A 14282-nucleotide genomic window follows, 5' to 3' on the forward strand; every position below is an offset into this window, starting at 1 on the left:
ATCATCTAGGGTTGCATGCACACCATAGGATTGTTATAATGCTCAAAACCCTTCAACTATCTCCCCTAACTAGCTCGTAAATACCATTACATATCACTAAGACAAGATAATTCTTCGAACGAGAGGTTCTACCCTACAACAGTTAGACTCAAACGAGAGCTACGAAATAAGGCTAAACCTAACCTTCTGAAATTATTTGGTCCTCGCAATATGTAACTTAACATATTCGTTTACTAGTTAGTAAAAGATAACTAGAACTCCTAAAAGCACAAAGCAAGTAACATTCGAGCATCGAGTATACATACTCAAGCATATCTCTCTCTCAGGCTATCCCTGACTAATCTGTACTAGCACGCGTTCATAAAGCTGAGATACATATCACAGGCACATAAGACATCCTTCCTAGATCCTCAGTCCTAAACTAGCATGCAATTCTCATAAAATTGATACACATATAATAGACACATAAGGCATCCTCCCGAGATCCTTAGTCCTAGTCTAGCATGCAGTTCTCATAATCATATCATAACATAAACTTGCATGGGTAATTTTGGAGTACTTACTTGAGCTTGGCTGATTGCATGCACCACACCCCTTTTCTCTTTTCAAAATTCTTTTCTCTTTTCAAAATTCTTTTTGTAAAAATGATTTTCTTTTGAAAATTTTATATCAAGTCCTTAGTTTGAGTTCAAACACACCCCAGAGTGTGCCCGAATCCCTCAAACCAAGGCTCTGATACCAACTTGAAACATCCCAAAAATACAGACCAAAATTTTCGTTTTTAATTATTAATAAAACCATAGTTATCACATGTCATAATATCTCAAACACCATATCAATGTATATCAAAATATTAGAGTATAAACATCCCAGGATGAACAAATGGTGTGTGTAATGCAATCATCCTGAGCCCTTCCCCTTGCTGCCGAAAGTACCTAAAACCAAAACTGAAAACTGTAAGCACAAAGCTTAGTGAGTCTCCCCAAACTACCACATACCATATACATAACATGCAACTAGGAGATTCGGGCCTCGCCCACACTCTGTTGTCTAGGAGATTCGGGCCCCGCCCACACTCCGCTGTCTAGGAGATTCGGGTCCCGCCCATGCTCCACTGTCTAACATGCATACAAGTATCACACAGACAACAAGTATATCTAATTTTATCAAGCAGATACATATCTATACTCAAAGTAATACTACGAGATCCGGGCCCCGCCCACACTCGGCTAATATGAGATTCAGGCCCCGCCCACACTTAGCTACTAACATATCATACTACAGGCCGACCTTGGTGTCGTAGACCCTTTCCTACTGAAGAAAACTCACCTCGTCAGGCGGACTGCTGAAATCTCGAGTGAGGAATCTCTGACTGCTCCTCCGACGACTCCCCGACTATCAGTTTCATAATAACACTTAATCAAAATCTGATAATCCTTCTTATGTTAAAATGACCATTTTACCCCTGGTCAAAGTCAACGCTTGGGTCAAAGTTAACCTTCTGGTTGACCTAACTCGTCGAGTTCCTCCATCAACTCGTCGAGTCCTAGAACCTGAAATCGCGATCTAACTCGTCGAGTCTCCCCCTGAATCGTCGAGTTCCCAGGCTACTCACATTCGCGATCTACCGATTTAACTCGTCCAATCCCTTCACCGACTCGACGAGTTCTACCTGAAGCTATAATGGGACAAACTAACTAAAATCGTCGAGTCCCTCCGTGGACTAGCCGAGTTCCTGTGTCTGATTGAGCCATCTCAATGAATTAAGCTCTTACCCTTCAAACTAAACTCCTTACTTCACCTACACACTGGGAATACACTTTGGTAAAGTTTCCAACTTTACCCGCTATTAGTCCTTCTTAATGGGTTTAGCTCAAACCCTAACTCTCTAGAACATAGATCTTGGTCTACAAGCCATAATATTCTAAACCAAAGCACACTATAACAGATCTAGGCCTTGGACATCAGTTGGACACGTAAAGTTCCTAGCTTTCCTTCCATGCATGGCCTTTTAGGGCTAAAAAGGCCATAATAACGTTTTTAAGCTTGCATGGAGCTCCCATGGCCATAAGGTTTGCACCTTTATGCCATGGAACCCCTCCTAGATCCCAGATCTGAAATATAAGTCACTTGGGACGTCCAAATCCCAAAGACCAAGGTTCTTGCACCAAAATCCTCATAAAATGGAAGTAAATAGATCAAAGAAATGAATGATCAAGTTTGAGACTTGATTACCAGAAAGTGATGAGGATGGAAGGAAATCCCTGGATATACTATCTTCTCCTTGCACCTTCTAGCTCCTTCTTCTTCTTCTAGCTTCAAGAACACACCAAAACACTCAAGAACGGCTCACAACTCACAAGACACTCTAGGGTTTTGTGGGTTAGGGTTTAGGACTTTGGAGGCTGGAAATGAGGCCAAAAGGTGGGGATTAAGATGCTTAAATAGGGTGCAAAACCCCAAAATCAGGGTTTCATTCTGACAGATCTACTCGCCGAGTCGAGGGCTCTTGACTCATCGAGTAGGTGGCTGAAATCCCGCGTCCAAAAACTCAATTCTACTCGACGAGCCCGGGGCTTCCAACTCGTCGAGTAGCCTTATAAAAATGAATAATTTGTAAATAAATGCGTACCAGAGACCGGACGTTACAATTCGTTTAATTATATATCATTTTTATGAATTTCATATTTTGATAAATATATTACATATTATAGACGTATAGTGGGCCAAAATAAAAAATTAAAATTAAAATACAAACTTTCAAAGTGACTTAATTTTACTAATCCTCACTGTCTATCCCCTTTGCTCCCCATCCCTAACTCTTTTCGTTTTGCCTTTTAAGCCTACTATGAATTTTGTCATTCCACATCCCAATTCCAGTGTTTCACTTTTTCCCTTTCACCTTACCGTCTCCTACTTACAATCTTTAAAATGTTTCAACTAACATGACACAACATATTTACAAGGTCTAAACCTTAACCCGAAACTCGACATGAAAATAAACAAGTTGACACGACACAACACGATAATTAAACGGATTGGGTTAGGTTCAAGCCCTCTCAACCCGTTTAATGTCTTAACCCGACACGACACAACACGTTTGCTATGTCTATTTATACCTAAGATCACCTTTGTATACATGCCCCACCATAACAAGGAACCCGATTCAATGTCATATATAATAAAGTACATCAGTGGTTATTTTCGGTGTTCGACAACCTATTACCACCAAAACATATTTATTTGTGAATTGATTGACACCACTTTCCATAACATGATTAACTACAAACACTTGTTTTGTGTTAGAATACATACTAGTTACAAAACTAAGAGAATATCTAACATCATTATCCTCAATAATATGAATAAGTATGTTTGATCTAAGACATTGAAAAGACAGACATATACAATTAGTATGTAATCTAGATTTCGAAGCAACCAAATTAGTCAACTAAAAAAATTGATATCATTGGTTGAATCTACACCATAACATGTGTAGTATGGAGCAATATATTGCATAAAGCCGTCTGTTTACATTCATTTCCCTTTACTATAAGTAGGTACTCTAAAAAAACTATGGTTATAGAAATTTATTTCATTAATAGAAAACTAGAAACCTTAAAGATTTGGAGTTGGATTACATACTAATTTGGGAGATAAAAACTTCTTTTTTAGTAATAAATTTTATAGTTGCAGGTTGGGTTTAAAAAATCGAGACTGTACTTCAAAATTTAATAAGTTGGTCCAGAATGTACAATGTCAGATTTCAGAATATTTTTACGTCACATCACACCAAACACCATCAACTCCGTAACGAACCTATGTAGTATGGAACACGATATTACAAAGAAATTGGTTATTTTTTCAAATTCCAAAAATTAAAAGTTATTTTTGTTAATAACCTTTATTTATATGGGTTAGAAACTATTTTATAGTTGTTAATCGAGTCATTAGAGGATATAAAACCGAACCAAAACTTCTAATGAAGACATCGCTAACCGAATTAGACCAATCTCCACTACACTCAATAAAAAAGACACCAAACGACCAAATTAATAGGGATAATGACTTAGGAGGGTAATTAGGTTTTCAGTTTGTCCGTATTAGGTCACTGAGGTTTTTTTTGTGCGTATTAGACCAATATGGTTGTTATTACCGTTTAGAAATAGTCATTTTTACCAGTTTGTTCCTGTTTAACCGGTAAAAAAGACTATTTCTAAACGGTAATAACAACCATATTGGTCTAATACGCACAAAAAACCTTAGTGACCTAATACAGACAAACTGGAAACCTAATTACCCTCCTAATTTATTAACCATAATTATTTAGAAAACATGCTTACTAATCAATGTGACTGACTTGTTTGACTGAAAATAGTTGTTTCCATTTAAACTTATCACACAACCCTTCCAGAATTTCCAGGTCCAAAAACTCATATGATTGATGATCTTCATTACATAAATATGCAACATTTTATCAATAAATTCTTTTTTGTCATTTAAATGTTTACATGAACACATCCATATGTACAAAAACAATCTCACTTTGATACCTCCCATCAGTGTCTACATTTGATAACGAATGGAAATGTAAAACCAACAGGGACTTGCAAAGGATGTCTATTATCAATTATTTTATAAACAACAAAACCACAACATGAACTAAGAAACTGAAATTGCAAAATGAATAAAAAATCAGCACATAACAAACACATACAGACTATATACAACACATAAACGGAAGTTTATAAAGCATGAAACTTAATGACAAGAAAAGTAAAAAACTTAAAGGAGACTTTATAGCAAGAAAGATCACCCTTACTTGCCACAAATGGTTGAAGACATCAACAAGAAGATCAATCTGACTATGGAATCCACATGTTGTCTGATCATGACTTCAGTAGTTCATCTACTAAAACGTAAGAATTGCAATTGAACTCTATTAGCATTTGAAAAGGGAATTAGGGTTTCAGAGAAGACGACGAAGGGTTTAAATTTTTTTTTGGACCATTTCTCGATTTGTGCGTGTCATCCGGGCGCAGGGGCCATGCTAATCTTCTCTGTATCGTTCCAATTTTATCGGATGTCCCCGAAGGGACGACTATAAATGAAGAGCTTCGCCATATAGAGGAGTAGCAGGTTCTTCTTCTGGTCGATATGGGACGACGCGAGTTCTAAACGAACTAGTTTACTGTTGATGGTCATATATTCTCAATGTCTTTAAAATTAGGGTTAATGACTTAGGAGGGTAATTAGGTTTCCAGTTTATCCGTATTATGTCACTAAGGTTTTTTTTGTGCGTATTAGACCAATATGGTTGTTATTACCGTTTAGAAATAGTCATTTTTACCGGTTAAACAGGAAGAAACCGATAAAAATGACTATTTCTAAACGGTAATAACAACCTTATTGGTCTAATACGCACAAAAAAAACCTTAGTGACCTAATACGGACAAACTAGAAACCTAATTACCCTCTAAGTCATTATCCCAAATTAATAATCTCTCCTTATTTATTTGCAATCGGACACTTAATTAAAGAAAAGTAAAAAGAGTCGAGTTCACCACCGAGCGTTAAATTTGTAAACACGTTAGTTAGGTTTAGGCAGGCTAATACCCAAACTCTTCTTAAAAATTGAAACACTTCACATCGTCTCAAAATCCTACGATTGGTTCACCAACGAGCATCAAATTTCCGAATTGCACCTAACAAAGTTAGATCTGCGAATCAAATCACCAAATTCTTTTATGATTGATGATGTTCAGGTAGATAAGACGTCGTTACAGGTGGTGGTTGGAGGCGGCGGGGTAAAATGAACGTCAGCCACCCGTCGGTGCATCCGGTTGAAGTGGCACCATTACCACCGACTGACGGCCGCGTCATTGTACCACCGATAGTGAGGATGAAGGTCATCCAAGGCATGCCTGGGACGATCGGTGGTCTTGGCTTGCGTTTTTTCCAATTTGCGTACGCAGTTGTCTCACTCGTTGTCATGTCCACCACAAGCGATTTTCCTTCCGTCACTGCCTTCTGGTAATTTACTTCATCGATTTCATTATTTAATCGCGATCTCACTGTTTAATGTCGCTGTGAAACTCTATTAATCAAACACATAATCGTTGTTGAATCATTTAGCTATTCAATTTCACATTTCAAATTCCAATTTCCAAATTTGAAATAGCAAGTTGGAGATCGTATCCCCGATGCAATAAAATCAGGAGAAATGGAATCGATCTCGTAGTATACTGTAGCAGTATAAGAATTGGGAATTAGGGTTTCTTCTGTTTGATTGAATGAGCAATAAGAACTCTGGATATGATATTATTCCTTATGCAATAATCCGATCCACACTGTTTGAACAATTCTAGAACTAAATTCGTCATCTTTTTATGCTTTGATGCCACTCAACATTAACAAAACCTCTGAATTCTTTTCTTCTCAGCTACCTTGTTGCTGCTGTTGCCTTACAGAGTTTATGGAGTCTATCACTTGCCATTCTTGACATCCATGCTCTATTGGTTGGACGAACCTTACAGAATTACAGAGTTGTTAGTCTCTTTTCCATAGGTGATGGGGTAAGAACAACTTCTTACTTCTTATATGATTATATCTCTACTTTTCTTTAAAAAAAAGTCAGATTGATGATCATCTACACTTTGTTTAAACTTTTCAGGTGACATCTACACTTACATTTGCTGCTGCATGTGCATCTGCTGGAATTACAGTTCTTATAGGTAATGATCTTGGACTTTGTGCTCAAAATCACTGCAAGCAGTTTGAAACTGCTACTGCTTTTGCTTTTCTTAGCTGGTTTACTGCATTGCCTTCATTTCTTCTCAATTTCTGGTCATTGTCTTCTCGTTAGCTGGGAATTATGGTGAAATAAACCATTGATTTGATACTTTTTTTGAGTCTTGTTTGGCTGTGTAGATTGTCTTTTTTAAGTATTTTTTAGGTTATTGTGGTTTACATTTGTTTTTAAAAAATATAAAACCGCATGGATGTTGGGGATTCATCATCAATGTATATATGCGTGTTTGGCTTGTGGATTGTTTTAGTTTGTATCTTAATGAAGATGTGGAAAGTTTGTGTTGAAATTTTGTGATATGCTTACATATTTAAAGATCCAAATGCAAATGTGGTATTGGTTTTATTTTATGTGTTGAAATTCGCCTAAAGTCGAGTTGATAATTTTTTTGAAATTTGGGAGGATATGAACATATTTCAAGGAATTCCTAAAAAATATGTAAATTTGTGCAACAATGATGTTGTTATACATATGGGAGACAATGTTAAGTATAAGAAAGAGAATTTTGTCACATACATATATAAATAAAGGTTTTTAATAGATATCTGAAAATTTTATATTAATCATAATCGTGAGGTAATCGGTTATCATCATAATTAGTTAATTGACAAAATGCAGTAAGATTATATCCACTTTCAGACAAAGATGATACAATACGATAATACTATCCTTCGTGTCAAATAGAATGAATATTTAAAAAAAAAAAAAAGTAAAAAATAAAATAAAATAAATAAAGGGAAGAGAGAATACAATATGCTCACATTAAGATAATGTCATCCGTCAATCAAAAATAGATATAATACAATAAAGTTATACTAAGATAATTTTCTTTATCAAACATAGAGACTACAATAGGACTATAGAAAGATCATATATTTGATAGATTGATAGAATACAGGAAGATTAAGATAATATTTTGATAGATCCATAGAATACAGGTAGACATGACCATGAGGCGGGTTTGGAGCGAAACAATCTTGATCCAAAACTTTATAACAAATTTCAAAATCTGATTCCAATCCGCTTCGTAACCCGCAAGGTTTTGAATAATCAAACACATACCCTTATCCATCAAATCAATGGATATTCAAACTCGCCCCGTAACCCACATTATTTTAAATGATCAAACACATTTTACTTAATTCTTAAAATAACATTTCTTAAATAAATTAAATGTTTATTTAGGAAACGGATTACGTACTCAAGGACTTTCGATTGGAATTAAAATCACTATTATAGTTACTTTTGATTGATTTTTGACTATCGATTGCATTAATAGAGAATAACAATTGCAAACTTTATTGTTGTTGATTAATGAGTTTATTGATTTATAAATGAAATTGATGGTTGCTTGATGAAATAAAAATGAAATGACATCATGATTCTTGGTAGAAGACTAAAAATCTAGTAGTCGACTCTTCGAGTCCTATGTAAAAATAGATTGGTCTTTGGACTTTCGATTGAAATTAAAATTAAACTTTATGTTGTATAAAATATAAATGTATAATTCTAACGTTTATGTGGGGCGGGTTATTAATGGATCAGATCGGTGATAAAAACTATCCTACAAACTCATATAATTTTTAACAGGTATTACCTATAGTTGAGCTAATATAAGACAAAAAGAAAAAGTAATGTGATTCTAGAAATATAAGAATGCCATATGCCATTGATATAAATCTTTTTATTTAAACGTATAAATGAAAAGAAGAATGTGATGTATCGATGTATGGGGATGAAAAAAACTTGGATGTGATCATGCGACCACAAGATGAAATCATTAATTTGTAATAATGAAATGAGATAGAAATAGAATTTTAGGTCCTAAGAAGAAACCCGTAAACAAAAAATTATAGACAAAATTGCAAGAATAGTCCATGGGGTTAGGTGGAAATTGTCACTTTGGGCCAAAAAAGTTTGGGCTAGCACTCGTGGTCCACAAGTTTTGATTTTGTTGCGAGTTTGGTCCATTTGTCTTGATTTTTTTATAAAATGACGATTTTACCCTTTGTTTTTTCTTTTTTCAGTTTTTTTATTATAAAAATTAAAAAAGAAAAAAGAAAAAAAAAGTAATCCTCCACTCTCTCTCACACTCACTCTCTCTCTCTCTCTCTCTCTCTCTCTCTCTCTCTCTCTTCGTTGTTTTTCATCATAACCCACCTACCCCCATTTTCTTATTCAAAATCCTTCACCTGCAACTTCTTCATCATCCCCAGAAAGTAATCGACAAATACAGTTAGATTTAGGGTTCTTCAATTAATAGAACACCCTTTTAATTTCTTTCTTCAATCAGTATAAGAAAACAATATAACAGATCCAATTAGATTTACAGTTCCTAATTTCTTTCTTCAATCAGAAACAAAATTTACAGACCAACCTTTCCCCTATAAAAAAACCACGACGCCAACCTCTGTTTTTTTTTCTGTAACCATTGAGCTGCCGATGGAGGAAGAGAAGTCTGGTGGTAAAGGCAGTGGTGGTCATGGCAATCTGCCAGAGTTTGACAGCCTCCCGAAGATGGGATTGTTCCTCGGCTTGGTTTTAAGATCTGATTCGTCACCACCACCTCTAGCAAACTGAATAGGTTAAGAGTTTCAGGATGACTTCGATTGGTCGATTTCTATGTCCGATTTTTGTTCTTGAATCTTGATGTGATAAAAGGAATTTTATGTGTGTGTGGGTGTGTGTGTTTGGAGGGATGAACACATATACGCACAAAGGGTTTACAATGATAATCGTTTTTTAGAGTTTTTTCCTCTTTTTCCTTCGTGTTCTCAAGTTGCAGGTGGATCTGTGATGGCAAGATGAAGACTAAGGGTTCAAATGGTGGTCGATTTGGAGGTTGAGTCGGTGCTGGAGGAGGACAAGTGGGGTCGATTTGTCGGAGATAGGGGGGTGAAGGGATGGGTGTTTGGTGGTCCTACACGACCGGAGAGAGGCAGGGAGGGGCTGCGAAGGTGGTGGTCGGCAGCCTCCTTTCTTCGTCGGAGATCAAAATCAAGAACGAGAGAGAGAGAGAGAGAGAGAGAGTATGGAGGGGTACTTTCTTTTTTCTTTTTCCTTTTTTAATTTTTATAATAAAAAAACTGAAAAAAGAAAAAACAAAGGGTAAAATCGTCATTTTATAAAAAAATCAAGACAAATGGACCAAACTCGCAACAAAATGAAAACTTGTGGACCACGAGTGCTAGCCCAAACCTTTTTGGCCCAAAGTGACAATTTCCACCTAACCACAAGGACCATTCTTGCAATTTTGTCAAAATTATATACAACTAATATGTTTGATAAAACTACATAATTACAACCCAAATGGTTAAGACATAAGAAAAGGTAGAATCCTTAACCGTTTAGAGAGGCTATATCAACCGCACACTTGAATGGTTCCATTCAAAAACACACTTGAATGCGATCATAAGATTGAACCAATGTGTTAGTCATATTTTAAGCTAGTGTCTAGTGATAGTTAATGATCGATTTTTGATGTAGATATGTTCATTGGTTGTGTTTAGTAAACAAATCTTGTTGCATCTTGCTTACGATTTCTTTTAATCTAAAAATAAAGAGCTAAGAAACCTTAAAGATAAGTAGAAAAAACAACACAGGTAAAAGCAACAAGTTATTTTGAATGAGAAAATGTGAAAAACAAAACAAGTTGTACATCAATGTGACGACTACGTGTCAAACCTCTCTTTCTCTCTAAAACAAATACATGATACATGATGTGTTATGTGTTATAAAAACTTTTTGACTACATTTATTATTTTTGTAAAAAGTAAAAAGTAAAGTAAAGGAAGATCACCATGAAAAAGGGGTTGCTCCCAACAAAAATATTTCATTTTCCACATCTTTCACCCACTGACACACCCTGTTGCATATTCTTATTGCCACACCCTGCATCCAACAACAAACTCTGTTTTTAATTTAAAAAATAAAAAAAAGAAAATTTGTTGTTTCTTTTCTTTTTGATAAGTTAAATAAATCAAACCTTGTCTGCAAGTGGATCAAAAGCTGCATAAAGCTCAAAATCCTGTGTAACCCAACACAATAAAACTGCAACACAAGTATAAAAAATATTAACCCAATATCAAAAAATCAAAAATGAATAATTAATTTTAAACTACATAAATTACCATAATTTTCATCTCTTCTGAATTGAGTTTTATGTGGGCCCACTCCTTTATCATGCATCGAAGCATAAAGTCTCTGGTATGCCCTATACAACCTTCAAATTTCAAAAACAAACCAATTCAAAATTTCAATTTATTAAAAACTAAAACATATAAATTATAAAAAAAAAAAAAAAAACCTTTTTTGCTGATGTGGATGACTGATTGGAGAAGCAAACTCAGAAGACACGTATTGATCCAGATAGATACTCCGGTAAATAAAATGCCAAAGTCCAGCTGGACCACCGACACCTGTCACTGTTCCATTGGTTGGTGTTTTGCGATGAGTCAAATGAAATAAAGATCCAGAATTAGCAGACGGGTCAACAGGTAAATCCTCAATTCGCATGCCACCTTCTGATAATGATCTTTCAACTTCATTCAAAACATTTGATTTTGCAAGAACAGCTTCAATTTGTATCCTATAAAAATTACTTTCATAATGTAATTTACTAATTTATTATTATTTATTAAAAAAAGAAAAGGAAAAGGAAAAGGAAAAGGAAAGGCCACGTCATCATGCCTGCATTCTTTAAGATGGAAAAACGCTTGTGAACTTGTAGTCAGCAACGTTAAGTACGTATCAACCTGTGAAATATGTTATATAATTTATAAGCAAAAAAATAATAATAATAATAAGTAATTTTTTTAATGAAAAAAACTTACATCAAGATAATGTACATAAGCATATAAAAATGCCATGGAGTTGTATCTTGGCAGACATATTGGTGAAAAAGATTCAGATGTCCTGCAAATATAATAATATATCAATACCATATAATTATATAAATAATAAAAATTTCCATTAATATTATAAAAAAAAAAGGCACTTGCCTAAAGGATTCTGAAGACATGACAAAGTTGGAAAGAAGCAACATGTCATCAGGATGAAGTGATGCTTTCTGCAAGCCTACCAAACTGATAACCTGAAATTTAGCTCTAACTTCTAAGAATTATATATTTATACACCACAAAATGAATAAAAAAATGGAATAATTGTAAAATTAAGAAGATGGTTGGATGAAAAACCTTGTTTTTACACATCAATATTGCAAAAAGGACACCTGTATCAGCAACATCTTGCAAAATGGCACAAGCAGTTTGCCTTGTGGTGTAAGCAAGTGGAAGACAAGTGTATGCATGAAGAAAAGTTGCAGGGTTCCTGAATAATTTAATAAAGATTCAGTTAAAATCATCAAGATTCAAGAATGACGATTATGCCCTTGGTTTAATGAGAAACCAGACCAGCTGAAAGAGTGGATGAGAGAAGAAAAGACGGCGTCTGTCCCTCCAAGCAGAGGAGTCATGTCGAATTTAGAGTTTTTTTCAAAACATTTATCGATAGATCTTGTGAGAATAAGTATCATCTGCAGAAATATAATTGGATTATAATAATAAATAATAATTAAGAGTAGATAATTAGGTTAAAATCTTAAAGAAACTATTACCTGACCATAAAGAAGTTCAAGTTGTCCTCTTAGTGACTCATAAGGCTCTTCTGTACAACTTATGCAAACTAAATAAATTGGTCCTTTCACAAGAAAAACCACCTGTAAACCAGAAAATGAATAAAAGAGTCCTTATTTATTTTCTATATGATTTACTCAAAGTCTTATACATGTTGGAAAATAATAAAAGTGGAAAATATCATGTCTTTTTATTACTGACCTGGTGTTTTCCTGCTCTGACCAATTTAACACGGTCTCCCCTGAAATAGATAAATGAAAGAAACTATTTGATCACTACTTTTGTTTTTAAAAAAGTTAGGAAAAGAATGAGAGTGTAACTAATAGGAGTAAATGTGATTACATAGCTAATAGATGTTAATATATTTACCCATTTTCCACAAAGGAAATGATGGCTTGCAAAGTTGCTGAAAATCCTGCTAGTTTGTGCTCATCTCCATATCTGAAAGTTGATTCAGATGGTATGATTCACTCTATAATCTATATCTATTTGATTTGATTCATGAAGCAAATGACATCAACTCATTAACAAGATAGAATCTTTCAATGAATATTCTTATAACCCAAAAAATGGTGAAAAGATGCATTAGATGTTTAGCTATACTCCCAAATTGAATATACACATCATAGATATTGACTGAGGCATACCTTGAATATATTGGTTTTCCGGAATGACTCAAAACAAAGAAATGTTTCTTCCTTTTCCTCCATGAGATAGAACCATCATCCTGCATATCCATTATCAGTTGAAATGCATCACAAACGGCAAATTTTAAATCCCCATGGCTCGTTTTCTATCAGACTTTGTTGAAATAAGTTATCATATCCTAAAATTGAGGAAAAATATATGCATGCCTAGAAGTATCACCTCATCAGCATGCTGTTTACCACGAATCCATTGTGTTTGAGAAGGATCCAAGGGCACCGCTCCATCATCACCGATGGAAGAACCGTTGTCTCGAAGTTCCCGTATTACATCAGTTCCACAAGCACTAGTGGGACTACTGCTACTACCTCTCTCACCGGCGTACCCACTGCTACTAGGGCTTGACAATTCCCCATCCGCTTCCGGTTCCACCTCAACCTCCACTCCCAAATTGTTCCTCCACAACCCCGATCCCCTTGATGAACTACTCTCACCAATCGAGTTTCTCCGCATCTCGCTTGCACTTTCCCTCGACGATCCATCATCAATCTCCGAGACCGGTTCTTGATGATAATCAGTAGATGGTAAAGTTCGTTCGTCAATTGGAGTGTTCAATGCGATCGATGACAACTGATTCTCGATGGCGTCTAGGGAGTTATCTATCGAATTGATGTTAACGTCAACGTTAGGTTTTTGGCCGGCAGATTCCTCGTCTTCGTCGGATGATGATGATGCGGAACTTGAATCGGAAGCCATTGTCGATGATAATTCGGAGATGGAGAACTAAAAGTGTGAAATTAGATGATTAGGGTTTCTGAGTTTAGAAATTGGGGAAGGTATCAGTGAGTGTTTGGTCTCCCAGTCTTGTTCTTCTCCTGCAGAAAATTGGTTATGGACAACACTCCAACAGGTAGATAGATCCGAGAAACATGGGCCGGGTTCGTTAGGCCCAAATTTAAAAGGATTGGATAAGTAGAGTTGCACAACAAAACCACTTGTCCAATGAAGTATCCTTTTATGTAATAATTTGATACCAAAGGGCTTCTAGCCTAGCGGCATCGGGTGTTGTCCTCCCTCTTAAAGGTTGAGGGTTCAAGTCTCATTGGAGATATATGTGGTATTAGGAGTAGTGTAGATTTGCCGTTCTAAAAAAAATGTAATAATTTGATATGTTTATATGAATTAGTGGGTTTTTT

The 14282-nt window shown here is 35.3% G+C and overlaps 2 protein-coding genes and 1 non-coding gene across 3 annotated transcripts; 1 reads left to right on the top strand and 2 right to left on the bottom strand.

Moving 5' to 3' along the window:
- Positions 1 to 4996: 4996 nt before the first annotated feature.
- On the bottom strand, positions 4997 to 5099 carry LOC145151549 (U6 spliceosomal RNA). The gene has a single exon (XR_013732117.1). It is a non-coding gene; the product is annotated as a U6 spliceosomal RNA (small nuclear RNA).
- Positions 5100 to 5565: 466 nt separating this feature from the next.
- Positions 5566 to 7097, top strand: LOC145157343 (CASP-like protein 5A2). Its single transcript, XM_079076400.1, has 3 exons — positions 5566 to 6033; positions 6443 to 6575; positions 6674 to 7097. Exons 1-3 carry the CDS (start codon positions 5813 to 5815, stop codon positions 6863 to 6865), a joined length of 546 nt encoding a protein of 181 aa, XP_078932526.1. The 5' UTR covers positions 5566 to 5812; the 3' UTR covers positions 6866 to 7097.
- A 3314-nt stretch (positions 7098 to 10411) lies between these two features.
- Positions 10412 to 13980, bottom strand: LOC145157348 (vacuolar fusion protein MON1 homolog). Its single transcript, XM_079076404.1, has 14 exons — positions 13309 to 13980; positions 13089 to 13168; positions 12811 to 12882; positions 12643 to 12682; positions 12423 to 12524; positions 12220 to 12341; positions 12004 to 12136; positions 11809 to 11900; positions 11641 to 11722; positions 11498 to 11562; positions 11115 to 11396; positions 10939 to 11030; positions 10794 to 10858; positions 10412 to 10699 (listed from the first exon to the last, which is right to left on the bottom strand). Exons 1-14 carry the CDS (start codon positions 13840 to 13842, stop codon positions 10604 to 10606), a joined length of 1857 nt encoding a protein of 618 aa, XP_078932530.1. The 5' UTR covers positions 13843 to 13980; the 3' UTR covers positions 10412 to 10603.
- Between the last annotated feature and the right edge of the window lie 302 nt (positions 13981 to 14282).

Source organism: Lactuca virosa, chromosome 1 (genome assembly GCF_052849685.1).
Source record: "Lactuca virosa cultivar CGN04683 chromosome 1, Lactuca_virosa_CGN04683_v6, whole genome shotgun sequence".
NCBI lineage: Eukaryota > Viridiplantae > Streptophyta > Magnoliopsida > Asterales > Asteraceae > Lactuca > Lactuca virosa.

Coding starts and splice junctions, on each gene's coding strand:
- LOC145157348 (XM_079076404.1), bottom strand. CDS start 13,842: ATGGCTTCCGATTCAAGTTCCGCATCATCATCATCCGACGAAGACGAG. Junction 12,883..13,088: donor GGAAAACCAATATATTCAAG/GTATGCCTCAGT, acceptor ATCAACTTTCAG/ATATGGAGATGAGCACAAAC. Junction 10,700..10,793: donor TTGATCCACTTGCAGACAAG/GTTTGATTTATT, acceptor TGTTGGATGCAG/GGTGTGGCAATAAGAATATG.
- LOC145157343 (XM_079076400.1), top strand. CDS start 5,813: ATGAACGTCAGCCACCCGTCGGTGCATCCGGTTGAAGTGGCACCATTA. Junction 6,034..6,442: donor CCTTCCGTCACTGCCTTCTG/GTAATTTACTTC, acceptor TTTTCTTCTCAG/CTACCTTGTTGCTGCTGTTG. Junction 6,576..6,673: donor TCTTTTCCATAGGTGATGGG/GTAAGAACAACT, acceptor TAAACTTTTCAG/GTGACATCTACACTTACATT.